This window comes from Megalops cyprinoides, chromosome 16 (assembly GCF_013368585.1).
Source record: "Megalops cyprinoides isolate fMegCyp1 chromosome 16, fMegCyp1.pri, whole genome shotgun sequence".
Taxonomy (NCBI): Eukaryota; Metazoa; Chordata; class Actinopteri; order Elopiformes; family Megalopidae; genus Megalops; species Megalops cyprinoides.
The window spans coordinates 9,265,725-9,286,296 of NC_050598.1; the positions used below are offsets into that span (position 1 = coordinate 9,265,725).

Here is a 20,572-nt window from a genome sequence, read left to right on the forward strand (position 1 = left end):
CAGAGCTGTTCTTATGCTTTTGTGGGCACAGGCTGTTCTATTGTTACAGTGTAATGGGCTCAATAGGAAAGAGTGATTCTAGACGTACAAGGATTGTGGTCACTATGTAGGTCCTGTTTTGCAGTCCGTAGGTGTCGTTACTGCCGTGCAGGTATGCCGCTGTGCTCCTGAACTTCTCATCCTCATTCCAGTAGCCAACCTAAGAACAGGAGACGAAATATTACTAGCACATAATAACAATAACAATGATAATAATAACACTAATAATAACATTGCATTCAGAAGATGCCCTTGCCCAAGGGGACTGACAGAGTAGAATGCCAACAGGAAATATGCAAGTGTAACTCCGGCCACTTGCATAACCCACAAGCACGTGAACATCATAAGGCAGCAAAGCAGTAAACTCAAATGTAAACTCAAACTGCCAAAGGCAGCAAATGTAATATACAGCAAAAAGACTAGCTGCCGTCTCTGTGCAGCAACTAAAGTAACTATAAGATACATTTTAACACTAGTCAGCAGACAGGAGATTTAGCAGACGTTCAGTCTAAAATCAGATGATCATGTGATATTGTTGCTGTTATAACACTGCTAATGTTGGGAAGTGAAGCTTACAATCCCCTGCTGGGAAAACATAGATGTAGATGTACACAACTGCATGTTGATAAAAGCTTCATTGCAAAGAGGACGTGACTCACTTTCTTTGGTCCGGTTGGTCTCAGCTCCATCACACTGACGGTGTAGTTGGTCCGTCTCCCTTTCTCATTAAACTGGATGTGTCCGGTTAAACCCTCTATCCGAACCTGAGACAGAAACCAGTTGAGTGGAGTTAATTAGCATGTTGGACTTAATAACACAGATCTCAACATTGCGACAGTGCTGTCAGACCAAATCCGCAGGCTTATCTATCCATTAATTCTGTTTATTTATTCATGTGACAGAGAATGTGTAAAATATTGAACATAAGTCGGAATACAGATGATACATTGTATTAGAATTAGCTGATATGAGAATAAGCATAGCATCACATTGATTAGCTTCACACATTGTTAAAAATGAAAGATGTACCTGCCACACTACTCTTTACTAAGGTATACTGCTATACTGTAAACAGTATTGACATATCAATGCACCAAATTGACCTGTACAGAAGAAATCACTGTAATTGACATTCTGCTGTAAATCTACACAATTCAAAGTAAGTGAGTGGAACTGAAAAAAGCTATAATGATGCTTCTCAAGTACTTCAAAATGTTTTTCAAAACGCAATGCAAGGATCCTCTCAGAGAATCTTGGCCCTGTGGAAAGGTCTAATGCGGTCAGAATGACCGCAGGGCACTGACTACATGCAATAGACAACAACAGAAGGCTGACAAAAATATGGTTTTATAACATTTATAACAACCTCGTTATGTGTCTCTGTAGTTGTTCCTGCCCTCGGAACAAAACACTCTCTAAAGCTGTCGGTAACGTTTCTTTTAATGATCCTTTTTTTTTCTCCAGTGAAGTGATCATTAATGGTCTCCCAGGGCTGTTCTTTGAAATATATACAATTATTATTCCAATCATTATTGCAATTGTTATATTTATTATAATTATTACGACTGTTTTAAATGTATGCCGGTCTAGTTCTCTGAGGGAACAAGGGAACAGTTCTATAAAGCACCTTCCCTGAGTTTTACTCTCTCAGATAATAACTTCTTGCCCTTTTTAAAACAAGACCTCATATCTCTGTCATGCATTCTCCAAATCTAACTGTTTCAATAAGTGTTTTTCTATCATCAATTTACTGTCTTTGCAGTCTGCAGAGCAGTACTGATATGGACTGATATCAATCAGGGACATAACCCAACATCAGCCTGCAGCAGGTAGTCCATAGTACAGAAAAACTCCTCTGAAAGAGGATATAATTGAAGAGATATAATTGAACAGAGGGTTTAAATTGTTTACTTTCCACGGATGCATGCAGCACTCTTCAAATGCAGCCTTATCTACACTCCACACATGAAAATATATTGATTTCGTGGTAAGACGCCACACAAAAATACGGCAGATATTGAGCATCGCTGTGGTTCTGAAGGTGATCCTGTGCAGTCCCTCGATGACCTGAGACCCAGATCTGACTGATTCCATCTGCACACACTGATAGAGAGCCTCAATTCATTCAGTTTTTTCCATTCCGATCAGGAAGATAGCTGCACACCCCGCAGCCAGAGGGATTGTTTAAATCCTGAAAGTGCTAGCCTTTAAGCCCTTTTTGCATTTCCCCTCCTCCTCAGCGCCGAGCAGTCCTAACTTAACTGTCGTGTTACATTTTACGGCCATTGTCAGCCGTCCCTTATTTCAATTTTCTGCTTGTGACCTCACATTTCGCCCAGCGAGTCTCTCTCTGTGGGACGTCGCCGTGAATGACAGTGCGCAGCATTGATATGAATTGATGGATTATGCTTTCCTGACTCTGTCGCCATAGCGCTCATGCCGCATTAGGGAACATGCCAGTCTCGCCGTGCAGATCGGTCCCTGATCCGGGCCCTCCCTGCTCCCGCTCACCTGTTGCAGAGCCCGCTGGATGTCGATGCCCTGGCCCCAGGGCGCCGGGGGGTTGGCCAGGCAGTCGCCGGCATTCCCCCGCCGGGAGATGTCGATCCTCTGCTTCCGGAGGTTCTGGAAGGCGGTGGACATCACGCTCACGCCGTCGTACGTCAGGGCTCCGGTGTACTGCGCAGACACGGCGATGAACAAGGTGTTTATATCAAAAGGAGGCAAGCAAGGCAAGAGTTCTCACATTCTGTCTCGTACTACATTACATTATTGTCATTTAGCAGACATTCTTATCCAGAGCGACTTATATTGGTTACAGGTTTTTTTTTTTTTTTTTTTTTTACAAAGTTATACAGCTTTACATTTTACTGAGGCAATTGTGCACCACCCTGGCCAGGAATCAAACCAGCAACCATTTGGTTATGAGTCCTGCGCTTTAACCACTATGCTACAGTGCCACCTTGATTTCTTCCTCTATTATTCAAAATCATAAAGGTCCTGAACGTGACTTAAACCCACAACCTTCAGGTTCACTTTCCATCACACTAGCCTTCACGCTACATGCTGCTCATTACGCCTTCCCGCCCGAGAGGATTGACGGCGGCCCCCTCGTACCTTCAGCCTCCTCTTGGGGACTTTGGCATCCTTGCTGTCGAACTCCAGCCACTGCTGCACGATCCTGGTTACGTTCTGGTCCGTGTAGTTGACCAGCTGGAACCCTGTCACATTGGCGCCACCGTTCTTAAAATCCGTCAGGTCAATGTCCAGAAAGCCCTGGGAGACAGGAGGCGGACACGTGTGGCTTAGAGACGAGCAGGAAGAGAAGCAGAGGACAAAGCGCTCGTCCGCAAAACACCATTGTTAAGGGTCCCCCTGGTATATAAAATTGGACTGACTGAAAAGAAAATGATATCTATTATGGCCTTTATGAACTCCATCACGAACTGTACCAAAAGTAATGATTGACAGGTGTTTGCTCAAACTTCCCTGAGATCATATCTGAGATGGTTAGCTCAGTGTAACGGACATCCAGGTAAATTTTGCCATTCAGAAACCACTGAGCTATAAATGATTGCTTTATAAAAGAACTCTGTTGCTCTGTTGCAAGTCAGTGTTTCCAGAATTTTGAGATGCTAGCTGGCATGGATTCTGCCCTGAAAAACCTCTCTAATGGCGCCAAGGCCAAGACGAGGCAAAAACCATTTCACACGTGGGCTTTAGGACTCTGAAGAAAAGCCGCCAACAAAAACAGCTTACATCTTGGGAGAGGTTATTTGCTATGTTTTGCATACGGCTGCACTGTGAAGTTGCGTGCAGATAGGTGCAGCTAATCCCCTGCAGCTTCACACAATCGATAACAGAGTCAAACCATTACTTGGACAGATAGTGGCACCTCAGAAAAAGATTCAGAAAGGAGGGGAATACACCTCTGCTGTAATTCAGCTGGAAAGCTAACTAGGCAGATGAACATATTTGGATCTTTACTACTAAAAAATGATTTTTACTCTGAATGGTGAAAGACATGGTCCAGAGATGAGGCCGCTACATCGAAGAGGAGAACATTGCAGCCCTGAGCTTGAAAAGAAGGGTAGTAGCAAGCCCGGGTCAGAACCGTAATGAAAAAGCTAATCTCGCTCATTCACTGAGATTACTTACCCAACAAGGCATGCCTTATCCGCAGAAAGCCCGAAAGGTTCTTACGGCTAGAATGGGGGAGTGAAAACAGGAAAACACCGGAGGGGGTAATGGAGCATGGATCTGTCCCTTCGGACTCCTTTGTTCCTCTAAGCTTTCTCCACATTGTAATTGCCCATCCAGAACAGGACATTACTGTACATTAGTTCTGCAACTTAAAGCCACTTCTCCCCTGCTGATACAGATCTACTCAGACCAAACGGACCGTATTGACAGTGCACACCGTGCTAGCCCGTGCTGTGAGAGCGCACTCTAGTAAATAGACCCAGCTGACAGTGCTCACTGACAGTGCACTATAGACTGGGGTCTACTAGACTGTGTTGAGAGACCAAGGTAACAAAAAGAGAACACAACCTCAGGGCACATTCTGATAAACAGGCTGTGATGTAACTTTTTGTTAGGTGTGCAAGAGGTTACCGGTGGTGTGCAACATCCAAGGGTTTAATAACGTCATGATTGATGGACCCATCTGGAAAAGTCTATTTTAATGGCCTTAGTTTTTACGTGTTCTCCAATGATATGCTTTAACTCAAAGCCGTGGTATTTAGAGCTGTGATGTAATAATAACACCTCACACAGCAGTGATGGGTGTGGTGAAAATGGCTTTGGCAGGTCTGTGTGTTGATGCCTCACACTCATGCTCACTCATACGCAGATATGCCCTGTTTAATCAGACCACCCTTTAGCATTTATTGACTTTTCTCCTTCTTATCCTATGCCCCAAAGATAAGATTTCACTACAATCATTTGTTGAACACACTGTGTGTGTGTGTGTATGTATGTGTGTGTGTGAGCCCTGCCTGCCGCTGCTCTCGCACCTCTCAGAGCTCAGAGTTCCTGTGAACATCTGCTCGACGGGGAACGGAACAAGCTGATACCCACAGAGAGCACACCTTCACAAGCTTTCCTCCGCTTCACCTGACTGCTGCAGAGCCGAGCCCAGCTCAGAGGGGACCCCAACTGTTAACACAGCACAACGTGCGCACCGGGAAAACAGACATGGGGAGACGCATTGCACAGTGCAGCGACGTGCCACAGACAACACACTGCAAAGTAGAGGAGTTTGGTCCCTCAAGATATGTTAATGACGGGTAAAAGACACCAGGGTCACACCATCTGCTTTCTCTCGAGCTGGGTCTACAGCATCAGATCCCTGAGACAAAGCATCGTCATTTTCTCTGCTTGCTTTCGGAATCCACACCCACTTTACTGTTGCATGTTGGGTGCGCTTTTTTTGTTAAATACTGTTAATGGGATTTTCATATTTCTCCAGATTATGGTTTATTTGAGTGAGTTCATTTCTTAAGGCCAAATGCTTGGCAACTACTGCATCTATGATCCGCTTTCTTCTAGCTCTTTCTACAGCCACATCGCTGGGCAATGTGTATGAGCAGTTGAACTGTAGCAAATGTAATTGTCTTCCTTCACAAAGAACAAAGATTCTAATCTACTCTCTACACGTATAGTAATTTTCTCGGTAAATGAAAATCTTCCCTTAGTAAAGGTAGGGGCCATATGCACTCACGTGGCCCACAGCTTAGCGCAAGAAGGCATTATTTACAAGCCATGGATATTTTATTTGGCTTGGATCCCAAAAAAGGGATAGCATCTGTCCGTGGGGCGAGGTTATTGACTCCCATGTGGATATTATAAACAGGGAAAGAAAAGGGAGGCGATGGGGTGGAGAAAGGATGTCGTGAACAGCTGACGTGGAAAGGGAGTGGTAAGCTGGATTGTTATAGTCATGGACGGGGCCAGTTTGTCTAGGTTCGATTAATTGCGTACGGGTTGTCTGAAAATTCTCCTCCCAAGTCTTAATTTGGACCTTCAATACATGACAGGTCTGGTGACACACGGTGTTGTGCAATATTAATACTGTCACAATTTGCGGGCAGCTGTGACCATTTGAAGTGACAGGCATGAACGCATCAATAATTACTAGGATGATGGACCTCATGCAGTCACTGCCAGCTGATGGAAGTTCTGAGTGGCCAATGCAATCTTTAGGTGACCACACCAACAGGGAAGATCTGTGTTCATTATGATGTGAGAGGCAGACATTCCTATGGACAGCTCTCTAGCAGGCGACTGGAGAGTCGCAGTACGCCCTTCTGAAGAGCACTTTTTTGAAGGCAACCATGGGAGAACAAGTATAAAGCAAAGCTAAGTGCTGCCTGCTTTGCCTCACTGCTCTAACACACAGATCAAGAGTGACACACATTGCCTGAGAAATGAGAGATAATAAGGAATCCCTTATGCAGCAGAAATTCTGAGGGTTGTAAAAAATGTTTAGGGCTGGAATTATGGCAGAGGAAATGTAAAGACATTAAAGAAAAATGAAATTGAAGTTCAATGCATTAATGGGAAACACTAGTAATTTACGAGCCCTCACTCTGATAAGAAAAATGGAACAGTGTTCCATTAGTTATGGCCTTAAGGGAAAAAAGACTTGGCAATACTAATTGTTTGAAGATTGGCAGGCAACTGGAAACCCGATGATGTACCAAGTACACAGCTGAGTCTTTCTGTAGCTCTCTGAGGATGCCTCAATGGCTGACCTACACATGCACATGCGTGCACACACACACACACACACACACACGCACGTTCGCACGCACGCACACACACATGCACACATGCAAAAACGCTCAGACACACATGCAAGAGCACACACACACACACACACACACACATCCACGTAGAGACTCCATCAACATGGCCCGTACTTTGATCGGGGGGGATTTGTGGAACAGGGGAAATTCCGAATGCGAGGAAAAGCTTATGGCTGCATTAGCATTAGAAAAGAAGCCCTCAGAGCTCGACGCCTCACAGGAGCAGAATCGCAGATTCAAAGACGCAGCTGTCTAAATGTTGCATCTCGGAAAAAAGGAAAGGAGCTACAAGACATCCACAAAGGAGGTGGATCAGCTGTCCTACTGATACACCATGCCACCTACATATTTGTCGGATTGGGGATGCGACCTCGTCTTTTCCCCTTCCTCTCTGAGACACTGCTAAATCACAGCGGCCGGCCACCACCATCACGCTTGGGTCTGTTCTCGCTGTTGTGCTTATCGAGTCATCTACCTCGGACCCCTTCCCCCTCCGCGGTGCCACTCGTGTAACACTCATGCCGATTTGCTGCTTCACGGTCTGCCGCCCCATGAGCCTCCCTGCTCTTGAACCAGGAAGTGAGCGTGTAATACGGCGGGCTGTGTCATGTGGAAAGCTGTCGAGAGATGGGATATCAGCCTTCCCGACAGCTTCCTCTTGCGGTGTCAGTTTACTGAACTGTGCAGAACACCCACAAGAGATGCACTGCAGGTTTCCTTACTTCAACAAGTGAGGTTTCCTCTTGCAAAGAATTGAATTTGCCACACACTTCTTTGCCGATTGGGTTCTGACTCCACTTTATACATTACCTTACCTCAGATGAAATGGAGAGATAACAGTCAGAAAGAGCCAGTCTTACTTCTCTCTCTCTCTCTTTCTCTCTCTCTCACACACAAGCATACTCACTCACTCCCTCCCTCACTTCCTTTTGCCTAATATACCTGTTACTGCAGGTGCCTGTATTCCTCGGATGAATGGATAAAGTTGTATCTTTTTCCGGTCCATGTGCTAGTAAGAGCAGCGCAGTGAGATGGGGAGGTTACTATAGAAACTGGCCTCCGCTGAAGCCTGGACTCGAGACGGTCACGCACCCTCTGCACTGCAGATAAGGCTTTGGAGTGGGTATGTAAAAGGCTGGAAAATGCAAACATATATGGATTTTCACATTGCTGCCAGAAATAAGTTCGAGCTATTATTGAAATCAGTTCATACTAATTTGTCACACTGTGGGGGGGAAGAAGCGGGGTGGGACTGTGATAATCTCCACACCCCAGCACCATCCCATTCACGCTGTTCTTTCCCCTGATGCTTTTCCAACATGGCGGATGCCTCAGCAACCATGTCTTAGCATGGAAGATTTGCACTGTGCCCTGTGCTGAGCTTGGACATACTCTCAGAGCCACTCCAAGCTTTCCTCAGTGGTTGGCAGTAATGACAGGTAAGGTGTGTTTTTACACATGTATATATAGGGCCTTTCAAGCATCTTAAAGCATTTTACAGTGATGTACATTTAGGTTAGAGCGGGGTGTGGTGCTGCTCTGTCGTCACAGTCACTGTTGTACAGCAGCCATTGAATGAGCAAGAATCCCCACATGGCAGATGAGACGAGGTAAGTAGGAGTTTCTTTAGTCTGTTAAACTGGCTGGTGTAGATGAGATGGCTTCATTTTAACTATAAGTGTCAGAACCTCAGTTTAATGCCTCATGTGAAATACTGAAATACAGCTTCTCCCACAACACAACCCCCCCCCCCCACAAATTATAAAGGGCCATCATTTTTCATCTTGGTTCAGAGGAAAGACTGCCCCCTACTGGCCTACCAACATCACCTCCAGCAGTATACTGGTTTATAGCAGAAGGGCTCCCAAGGGCTAACCAAGAACAACTTTATGGCAGAAAAATGCAACAGAGTGCCATAGCTTCTGATAAGAATATTCAGCCGGTTCACCACACTTTCTTCACCAAGTCAAATCTGTATTTTTCATGTGTAATCTACCATACCAGGGTGTTATCCTTGACCATCCACAGGCTAACTATGTCCACAGTGGATTTAATGGCTGGACATGATGTAAAAGAGGTTCTCTTCTCACCAGGTTCGCCAGGATGTAATGGTAGCTCTTCAGGTGCTTCCCTTGAGTGACAATCTAGAAAACAAAAGGAATACAGTTTAAATATTTAAAAAATTAAATATAAATATTAAATAATTAAATTTTTACATTTCTAAATAACCTACACAAACCAGAAGCACAACGCAACTGTGACCATGGTACACTGCACTATCCACATAATTTTATTTGACTAATGTTAATGGCCATTATCATCATTATCGTCATCAATGACAACATAAGAATAATGATCCTAATAAACACGATCTTTTCCTACTCCTATCATATCTGATGTTGCTGATATCATGAAGGGCTGTCAAATTTGATTCTGCGCTGGTGGAGAAGGTTCTGGCCAAGGTTGCCCTCCCCATCTTGATTAAATGAACTGGACTGTGGTGCAGTCGGAGGGCTCCTCTGAAGCTTGTGAGAGTGACACTCCACAGAGGGGTGATCACTGTCTTCCCCTCCTGATTTGTTCCCAGCACCCTTGTGCTCCCTCTCTCCAGAAATGAATTTCACACCTCCGGCACTGTCTGCCTCGCTGATCTCACCGCGAGTACTTGTTACTGGGGGGTGGTTGGGGAGGGGTGGGTAGTTGGGGGCAGAGGGGGGAGGAATGTGTGGAAAGGCCCAGTAACACCCATCCTCATGGGAGACCCATATATGGACTGAAGTACTAAAGTACTAAATTCAAGCAATTCAAGCCTTCATCTTAATAGCAGCCTCAGTAATCAGCACTGAGTTAACAGGCTTTTTTTTACAGTATACTTGTGCATCTTGCATCTTGTATTCTTGTTACAAATTTATTGAAATTCTAATTGTGTTATTTATTGGAGCTCCGTGTGAAGCTGCAGAATGAGAATTTTCAGACAATCCCTACACAATTAACATAACCTTGATAAAACGGTCTCATCATCAAGTATAAAAATCCCATTTACCACTTCCTTTCTGTGCCAGCTGTTCACGGCATCCCTCCTCCCCATCTCCCCCCTTTTTCCCTTTTTACTGTGTCCAAGTGAGGGGGGAGGGGGAAACAACCTCAGCTTTGTGTGATCCTGTCATCAGACTCCAGGGTAAAAATCAGTACCCCTATACCCACAGCAACTTCCACATTCTCCAACAGACACACTTGCACTATGTGGAAATTCATGTCTGCTGAATTTATGGTAAAGCTAGACTCCTAATGTATCTGCAATCTACTGCCTTGAACAATCACAGTAATAAGATCCTGCTACATATGACTGCACAAATGTATCTTTTGCTTTTTAATATGTTTAAGCATGTTATCTGTAATGGTATCTTATGACCTTTAACTGCGTCAGCATGAATTGCACAACACAGACAATATAGACTGAGGAGAGCACCTGTGGTGCTTAGTAAAATGGACAATACTTCATTTCACTATTCAAATTTGGCTAGAGATTAGTATTCACTATAAATTGCAAAACAGTAAAAGAACAAACTGAAAAAAAGCCCTCAGGAGAGTGTTTAGGTAGGTACAAGATTAGCAAACCCCAAATCGGCACCGTTTACTGGGCTGACTCATAAATGCATTGTACTTTAAACCAAATACTGTCTCATATTCTCTTACTGAGCCATAGAAGCACCATAGATACCTTTTAACAACTGTATTATACTCTTATTGCCTGATAGAAGCACCGTAGATAACTTTTAACAACTGTCTTATACTCTCTTATTGCCTCATAGAAGCACCATAGATACCTTTTAACAACTGTCTCATACTCTCTTATTGCCTCATAGAAGCACCATAGATACCTTTTAACAATTGTTTCATACTCTCCTACTGTCTCACAGAAGCAACACAGATACCTTTTAAGACCTACTATATCAGCATCAGAACCTGTGTCCAGATCAGCTGCCCTGTGGTGAACTACAGCATGAGTTGTAAGAGAATGGCGAGTGAATGAATGTGTCAAGCTCTAACGGAGGACAGCCACCCTGAGAGTGGCCACACAGTGCTGTGCTGCTGTGTCTTTGCGCAGCGATGCTCAGAAGTCTGTCACCGAGGCGTCTGTCTCGGCTCGAACCGGTGCCCGTGGAGGCGCGACGGAGTACCGTGCGACATACTTTAGCGCACAGCGCCGGGTAACTGCTCGTGAGGGTGTTGCATTATCACGCAGTAAGAGAATAGCGGCTGCGGCGAAAGTGCTCTCTCACAACAGACAGCAACAAAATAGCTGTGAAAACGGGCGTCAGCAGTTTATCCCCGAGAACCCAGAGCACCAGCTGGAAGCTGGGGAGTCTGTCGTGCGGGACATGATCTCTTCCCGCTGCCGTCACCGCGCCGGGGCCATCCCCGGGGCACAGCACAGCGACATTTGCTATTACCGGTGACCCCCGACGAAAGGCCCTCCCTGAGGTGCAGCCCTGGGCCGAGGGAATGAAATGGAAACACCTCTGGAACGACACGTCTTCCTGCTGCTAACGCATGCGTTCGCTCCCCGGACGACTCGCACAGAGACTGAACAGAGCAAGAGAAGCGGATCCCGCACTGAGTGCTTCTTGAAGCAAGCTGCTGGACGCCTTCTTGATCAGATTTTCAAAAAAACTCGGGAGCACCTTTGCAGCACAACCGCGTTACCTCACATAACACTTACCCCACACTTATACTGTCACGTGAAGCACTCTGTTGGGCAAACAGGTGCACAAGAGGACAATATTGACGGGAAAGTAAAGAGACAGGTATAAAGAAGCGCGCGAGGGAGACTGCGGAGAGCTGCGTGATGGACGACCGCTCTCCGGCAGGAGGAGAACCTCTCCGTCTCGAGTTTGACGCTGTAAATTGACAAAACAGGCGCAATAACCTTAACTCCGGACACCGGGCCATCAATAAAGATCCAAAAATGGAGAGGGCCCTCGTTCGCCGAGAGAGGAATCGGGGCAAGAAAACGCCTGTGCTGCCATTAATTACGGCCCCCAGAAAAGCGTGGTGCTCGACGCGGGAAGCCGAGCGGCAACAAAGCGGCGTTCACGTCAGAGCCGCACCAGCAGCTGTAAATGTCACAGCCATGTTATTTAGTCCCCCACTTGGAAGTCTCAGATGGTGTCTGGGATTGAATGCCTCCTTTAGATTACTGCTTTGTTTCTCTCTTTCTCTCTCTATTCCAGGCTACAGAGGAGATGTTCTGGGATGGCAAAGTGCCCGGGGGCGTGTCTAATTGCATTGCATGGAGCTTGGAGGCCGACTGCACCGGACACAGGGCTTCCAAGAAGTGACCAAGACAACCCCAGGCTGTGCGGAGCTGAGCTGTAATCATTAATGTGAGTATTTCGCAAGGTTGTGTGCTGAGGTGGTTCTCTTCTCCCTCTCCTTCTCCCTCTCTATCCCTCCCTCCCTTCCTTCCTCGCTCTCTGACTCAGATCAGACCAGAGAGGCAGGAGCCGGGGTTTACCGTCCGGAGGATGGAGGTAAGCTTCTCCACCTCGCAGTCGATAACGATCTGACCCTCTTTCTTCTTGTCCAGGTCCTGGAAGACCTTTAGGAACGCCGCCTCAGTCATCGTCTCCAGGTTGACAGAGGTGACCAGCCAGTTCTTCTCCGCCGCCGTGTCCAGAACCTTCTGCATCACCGACAGTCCTACGGCAAGAAAAGACGGGGTGAGAGGATGAGTGAGAGGATGAGAGAAAGAGTGAGAGAGTGCATTGCTTATTGATAGTCCTGTGTACTGTGATTCAGTCTGCGGTGTGGATTGTCACTACCACATTCCACATTCTCCAGCATTGGGACCACCACAAAACATCTATCTCACCAAACAAAGATAATAAATTAAATCAACTAAAATCTGGAATGTTTTGAAGGCTGTTGTCGCCATTTTGGCTCTGAACCAGAGGCATAAAAGGAAACCACAGGGGCACAATGTCCTCTGATGTGACTGTGACTGTCAACCTCGATATGGCTCGCGGCGCTCTCAGCATGCTTTTAATTCCCAGCCCAAATCTCTGTCCTCTCGGCTGCCATCAGGTGTTTAATCCGAGCTGGCACACTTATTGTGGGCAAATTTATGAGGACCTTCTCCTCCTTTGTGGCCATTAATTCCACTTGAATGAGGAGTCTATCTGCTCAGGGTTTTTTTAAGAGGACAGGAGGTTTTTATTTTTTGCCGGCTCGCCGCGGCCTGGTTCCAGGCCACGCGGTGACGCTCGCGGGGTTTAATTGGATGGTTGCCGGAGTCCGTCACGCCCGGGCTGGTTTACAGAGACTCCCTCTAACGGAGAGATGGACCTTTCCAAACACATTCCCTTCTGGTCCGCTGCGCGAGACGCGCTGTCACTTTACCTTCAGCAACGACAAAGGTGTGACAACCGGGGACCTGTGGCTCTGCTGTCTGATTGGCTTAACCTCAACCCGAGTTCAAAGCTCTGTCAAATCTCTGTTTGCCAAAGGCAGCATTTTACCTTTAGTGCTACACGCTCGTTTATTTTGACTGGTTGAGTTTTTCCTGTAGCTTAGCAGACATGACACAGGTCCTTAATAGAGAAGAAAAATTATATATTCTATTGTTTTATTATTTTCAATGGAAAGGGAAGGATTTAATACACTTTCACACCTATGTAACACTAGTCTTTAACACGTTCATGTAATGCAGTTGATTATGGTAAACCTAACCAGCTGTCAAGCTCCCATAAAGAATATGTCACCTATCAAACAATACACTGTATTCTGATTGGCCAGATTGTGGAGAGTAGGGTATAGGCCTGCTTTACAAATGAGTGACCTGCACCATGTGCTGTGGAGCCCTGAAATACTGTGAATATGCCTCTGTCGCCTTATGTAGTCAACAACACATTTACAAGTACCAACCAGCTGATCATCTACACAGTATATGCATTGAATAGGTCTCAACTCTATTGTATATAAGCAGCACTCTGAACCTATTAAAATTACCAGTGTATTACAAGCTTTGTTTTTTTTTTTTAAAAAAAAGACAGGCCTAATATTTAAAAGAAACAAACCTATAAACAACTAAACTAAGTCAGACAGACACCAGAGCTGCTCGAAGAAACATACCCATCTAAGGAGTAATGATTATGAGCAGTCGATTCAGGTGTCTTTAGCTGCTGCTAATGGACTAAAGTGCTGTTTTGACAAACAAAGATGCAATGGGAAAGCCAATAAGAGAGGCTTCCCGTGTACTGCAGTGAAATGAGACTTGATTAAGGGCCCATCGATCCCGGCGCTGGATTTACAGTTGGGCCCTGTTTAGGGCACATTACACCAGTCAGACTGCCTCCCTGGGGTTGAAGATAGCTGTTCCACAATGCACACAGTGGTGAGTTTTTACCACTGTGACTATCGCTGTTAATGACCCTGAGATGCACTGATGACCCAGACTTGCCACCACCCTATTACTGTGCAACCCTATTTTCAACTTGGCTTGTCCATGCTGTTGACATGGATGCACCTGTCTTTGAACTTTGGTCAGGTGCAGCAACGGGGGTAGTCATTAGAATCTGCAAGGAAAAACTTGCGGGCTGATTGTTTGAAACTTTACAATTTTAGTCACGTGACTGAAAAACATTCTGTTGACTGTATTTACTTGTGAAAGGCTGTGATGGCTTTTGAGAAGAAATATAACTGCCACGCCCCTGCCGAGACATTTTCAGGTTAACAAAATGTGGATCCCTCTGAATACACTGCATCAAATCAAAACTGTTCTACATCTACTAGCTATAGTCAGCATTCACTTGAAGGAGGGATGGTGTGAGCACCGTGGGGATGCTCTCCTTTTTAAGAGAACTGCAGTTGGATTACAGTGGCACAACATCATTTTCTTATTAAACAGGCCTCAAACTGAAATGTACTTTGTGGAGTACTAATCAATATGCAAATTAAGTGTGATATGTGGTGTGTATATTTAATATGACTATTGTCATAGTGTCCTATGTTGCATTATTTAGGGCTATCAAAAAATCAACAGAAACATCCATTGGCCTGAAAAAAATGAACAATGCTGAATGTGAATGGAGTTGTTTGCTGACGACATCGTTTTGACTATACCATTGGGTTGCATGCCTTCTATGTTATGACCGGCACTGTTTTATTTTTACAGTCTTACTGTGCAAGCCGCGGAAAGAATTTCCCCATTCTCACATTTTTTTTCTTTGATTAAGTGCCTCCGCGATACTGTTTTCACACCTTCTAGCTCACACAACGCACCAGCATACTTGGTGATGCACAGTGAAATAACATAAAATAGGTTCATATTTGATAGGGTGGGGGTTTGAGCCTTGAGGTTTCGCATCCGAAAGACTAACTGAAGCCTTTGTTATCTATGAATTATAAGGCAACTAGCTGTTTTCTTGTGTTTTGGCATGCATTGTAGGACACGAGTACAGAATATACAAATGAAAAAAAAAAAAAATGGGTTGCCCACTTTTTACTGTATGTTTCAAAGGCTGGATTCCCAGTGCATGCACAATGCGAATTGAACGTTGTAACAACACCCCAAGGAGAGGAGAAAAAAAAAGAACAACAGTGACAAAAGCAAGCAAAAAAAAAAAAAAAAACGTCCTTTTTAAACATTATTCCCTGACAGCTGAATCTCATTTCAGAGTGCATTCCAGAGAGATGAAGTGTAAAATTTGTTTGGATTCAACACGAGTCACTCCCACTATTGTTAAGACTGACCTTGTGTCACTTGAACATGAATTATGCATTATAATACGGCGGGAGGACACATGCCTAAACCACACGTCGCTCTCCCTCATTACCATTCCCTCGAAGGGCTCTGGAGCCGCTTTCCACAAAGACATAAAACAGTAAACAACATCAAGTAAGCACGCAAAAACGTAATTATCATAAAGGATAATGAGGAAATGATCTGACAAATAACAACAATTACATGAACGTTCTTGGAAATTGTTGGATTTCATTCAGAACTCCGGAGTGCACAGTCGCCAAGACAACAGATTTAAGCGGGACAATGACAGTCCCTGACACTATAGTCACCGAAATTGTAGTCTCTCTTATTATGGTCTGGGATGTTACAGTCATTGATGTTTTGCTTGTCAATTGAGGTTTCCGTAGAATCAAACTCGCTTTGTGAAAATAACCTAGTACTAGTCACTTACACTCCATCACTAACGTTAAGGGCGCAATGCCTATAGCCACTGACACTCCAATCATGACTGTCACAGTCACCCCAGCAACATAGTGACACAACAATGTTTAATGTCATGGTCGCTACAACAATAGTCAGTGACACAGCAATTATTAATATCACAGTCGCTATGCATACAGCCACTGACAATCCACTGACACTTGTCACGGTCACTATGACAACAGTTAGTGACACTACTATTATAAATGTCACGGTCATTATGACAACAGTCACTGACAGTACAGACACTGACCCCAAAGTCACTAGCCATAATCATTCCTTCATTAACTTCACAGATTCTGACATTGTGACTTTTTTTTTTGTCAACATTCACTAGACATTTATCACAAAATGTCTCAAGAGTCCTAAAATTTTGAGCTCCCAAAACGAGGAAATGTGTTGGAGGAGGTCAATCATGGAGGTGTTGTCAAAAGTGGTGCCTCTGGCTGAGAAAACAAATATTTATATTTATATGCACATGTCCCAGTGTGTTTTACCACTCTCCTGGCTTAAATTGTTTTCACAGTTATCCAGAATACACTTTTGGGAGACACATGCTTTTGTGATTGGTTAAAAAGTAACTATTATGCATTCCTGTGTGGCTTAGTCAGCAAAGGCATGCTGACAGCGCCAATGCTAACTGGCGATTCCTAAAACAAACAGAAGCAACCATCCCAGCTGTTTTACATACGCTGTTTCTAATTATGAATGTTCACATAAATCTTCCATATAAGTCAGCCTTCTTTTCATGTTGTTCATTTCAGAAGTGCTGCCTTGCGATCCCTCAGTGAAGGACTGCAATGATTATGTCGAGAGGGAATCATCAGCCTAACAGTGGCACATGTTAAATAAATAAATAATAAAACCGCATTTGGGTTACATGAGGCACCGAGAAGACATCATTTTGGCTTTTTTGACAAAATTTCATGCTGGGTAAGATGCTAATTCCAAAGCATCTGATGAAGCACTCAAATGAATATTCATAGCTCATGAATATTCAGATCATGGTACATACTTACCATATATATCCAGTTGTTACAGGGCCAGCTTTCACAAATGTTTCAAAACCCAAACAAGATTTTTCAATACTCAGAGAAGGCTCTCTGTTTCTCTCAGTGCATTAGTGTACATATACATAGGATTTCACCTTCCCCGCTCGTATAAGCGGCGAAAGAAGAGCGCTAAATAAAGAAAGGAGGCTAAGTGCATCTCCTGCCATCTAAAACAAAGATGAAACTGCACCCCCGTCCCCCCATTCACGCCCCCCCCCGAGTGGCGTGCGGAGGGGCCTGTTTGTTTCGGCAGCTGTGAAATCAGCTCAGGGTGGATAACAGAGCAGCTTGCGCGCTAAGAGAGCGGTACTAACTGCCAGACGAACCGGGGAGAGACGAGCGCTTCACGCTATCTACCCCGTATTATTTCTGACAGCGCCATGGCGCCGTGTTTCGGAGATAAGCGTGAGAATTGGGAGAGGCTCGCTTGGTTCCTTCCTCCGCCCCCCCCCATCACCCCCCCATCACCCCATGGTTTGCCACGCAGCTGCGGGTCTCACCTGTCGGCATGCATTCCTGTGGTGGATGCACGCCCCTGTCATTGCACATGACTTCATCCCGATACACAGCGGACAGCCAGCTACGCAGGCTTTGCCCAATGCAAAACAGGGAGAGGAAGAGACCCATGTACAGGAATTGAAAAAAGAAAAGTCTCTTCATATACAGCCCACACCACCCTGGCCATTCTAATATATTTTATAAATGCGCACTTTTGATTCTATACAAATTCTATACAGGTGTTCTCTTTTGAGTTGGGCTCTTGCTTGAAGACTGGAAGGGGAGAAAGAAAGAGAGAGGGAGAGAGAGAGTGAGAGAGGAGGGAGAGAGTGAGTGAGTGAGAAAGCGAGGGAGAGTGAGAAGGAGTGGGAGAGTGTGAGAAGATGAGGGAGAGAACGTGAGCCCTCCTTCACCTTCAGCTTCGGCCCTCTGCCACCTCCTGTGCAGAGACACTTCCTCCACCACTCACACATCCTGCCTGAGAACTACGCAGCGCTTCTTAAAGACAGCTCAATAATGAGCAAAATCCTACCCCTCTGAAGCCTCCCTGGGCGACCGCACACAGATTACACAATGGTCTGTGTAAACAAAGGGCCTGCATACATCAGTTTCTCAAAGTAACACAGAGTAGCATGAGGCCCACACAATGGGTAAAACACATTCAATCACACACATAAACACACACACACACACACACACACACACACACACACACAAACACAGATTTTTTCTTAAAGGGCTTAAAATAACCCCTAGGCACTACAGCTCTGTAACCAGGCAACAGGAGGCAAGTGGTATAGATTCTCAAGGTACCGGGCTTCTCCATCACAGAGAGTTAATGACCCCGCAGTCCCTGGCGGAGAGCAGAGCAGATCAGTAAGATAAATACGTCAATGATGCATCTGTCCCGCCGTATGAATCACACATTGGAATAACTCAATTCAGTAAATAAAATGTCTATTGTCACCATCCTGGTGAGCGTAGAGGGAGAGAGAGTGCATGTGCCTCTCCATTTGCTCGTCTGATTTTTTTCCCCCCCAGCACCTCGGTGGATGCAGAGGCTGTCAGCACACCGTTACGGCCCGCCACACATCACACCTGTGACAGATGGCAAGGCATCATGGGAAGGCTGCAGCTGATTGGCCGTGGAGAAGCTGGAGGACAGCGCACCTGGTGCTGACAGGTGCGCCGTGCTCTACCTGTGCTCACCCACATGGCAGGCATCCTGTGAGACGTGAGTACAAGAGTACAAGTCTTTTCAGCACCTTCGACGCCTTTCGTCTTTTCACCTGCTGCAGAATCATGGTGTTAAAACCCTCCAACACGTTTAAAGAGCAAGGCGTGCTTAACCCCTCAACGTGAGGCACAGGCAGGCCAAAATGGTGTACGGTTTCCGAGCTTGCTGAGCCCTCTGGGACATGACATCAGAAACAGATACAGTGTTCGGGGAACTGGCCTTCTGACTTGAGGTTTGCGGGTTTAAATCGTGAGTGAGGCACAGCTGATGCAGCATTCAGGGAGATACTACTACTGTAATGTAACAGAAGAAATGGGTGAAATTGTCAGCATTTATTACAACTTGGCTAGAGACTGAATCCCCATTTTATCGTTATTGTGTCAAGGGTAGATACAGTAACCACAGAGCCAATGATCCAGTTATTTTCACAGAGAGGCATAAATCTCAATGACAAACGGGCAGAACAGGGAGGGGGACAATGCCCGTGTCTCACCTGAGTCAGAGCTGTATATGTAGACGAACTTGGTCCACTTGTAGTGCTCGATGACCCCCACCAGGGCGTCCTGCAGCTCCGGCCGCAGCTGGATCACGAACTGGTTGGACGTCTCGATCGGGAAGCTGGGCGTGACGAAGCAGACGTGCAGGGCCCCGCAGAAGGACATCAGCATGTTCACCGTCTTCCTGTCGTACAGTCCGATGATGGCGTATACTCCTTTAGAAAACTGCGAACAAACTGAAGGGGGGGGGCAGATAAAAAAACGAATGTTAAGCGCTGTGGGCGGTTCCCTGGCGTACTGGGAGGAGGGTGAAGGAAGCTAAACCTTCCTGCCTGCTTTGCCGCCCGACATTTCTCTTTGTTGTACTCAATGGAGGGAGACGGAGACTTCGTTCTGGCGCCGCAGTGTAAAACGAGGTGACAGCGATGGACACGTGGCTGCCACTCTGAGCTAGAGGCCACCGAGCCGCGGGACAGAGGGGCTATCACAGGACTCTGAGTGGGGTCAGCCGGATCACAGAATATTTTAAACACTAATACTGGGTGGCGTGAACCTACTGCATAATAGGGTGAGTGTGCATAGGCGGTTTAACACATATGGGAGAGAGACCTTAGACAACCCTGCCTGGGACTGTGTATCTTTCCCAACAGTGAGCTACAGCGTGTGAGCCTGCATACATCCAAGAGCTCATAACCAGCTGCATTCATTACATTTTGTCGCTTTAATGATTCATTTATGAAGCTATTTAAGGTCTGTAATACAGAAATTTTCAGTAGTGAGTTGTTCAGTTTTATGGCCATGTGGATTCATTCATTTCTGTGCTGAACCAGCAATTCGCATTTAAATACTGTTCAAACGGCTCTTGCTGAGCGCCATAAATATCCACGGGAGTGGCGATGAACGTGCCCGAAAGAGCTTACATGATTCAAGGTGGGTTTACATGCAGACGAGAATGTCAAAAAAAGAGCACACATTCGTTGCAACAGAGTTTATCATACAAGGAGCTTTTACTTCTCTGACTAAAACAGATAGGCCCATCTTATGACCTCAAAGAAACATAAAAACACAAACAGTGAATCACCCGCTCTCTCGCTGCTTCGCTACGCATTTAAACCAGATGGGCCTTCAAGGTTCTCCGGAGGATATTACAAGAAGTTTTAGAACGACTGCTTGTGTTGTTTCTTCCTGAGTACTTTCAGATTGATTTTTAGATT

At 45.5% G+C, this 20,572-nt stretch overlaps 1 protein-coding gene across 5 annotated transcripts in view; it reads right to left on the bottom strand.

Moving 5' to 3' along the window:
* gria1a (glutamate receptor, ionotropic, AMPA 1a) overlaps positions 1–20,572 on the bottom strand; it is a 72,370-nt gene that overhangs the window by 34,361 nt on the left and 17,437 nt on the right. For all 5 annotated transcript variants that reach the window (XM_036548402.1, XM_036548397.1, XM_036548398.1 and 2 more), the window contains exons 3-9: positions 19,355–19,594; positions 12,367–12,551; positions 8,939–8,992; positions 3,157–3,315; positions 2,551–2,718; positions 699–803; positions 89–199 (exon numbers count right to left, since the gene is read on the bottom strand). In XM_036548402.1, coding sequence (XP_036404295.1) covers positions 89–199; positions 699–803; positions 2,551–2,718; positions 3,157–3,315; positions 8,939–8,992; positions 12,367–12,551; positions 19,355–19,594 — 1,022 coding nt within the window. The remainder of the gene's footprint in view (positions 1–88; positions 200–698; positions 804–2,550; positions 2,719–3,156; positions 3,316–8,938; positions 8,993–12,366; positions 12,552–19,354; positions 19,595–20,572) is intronic.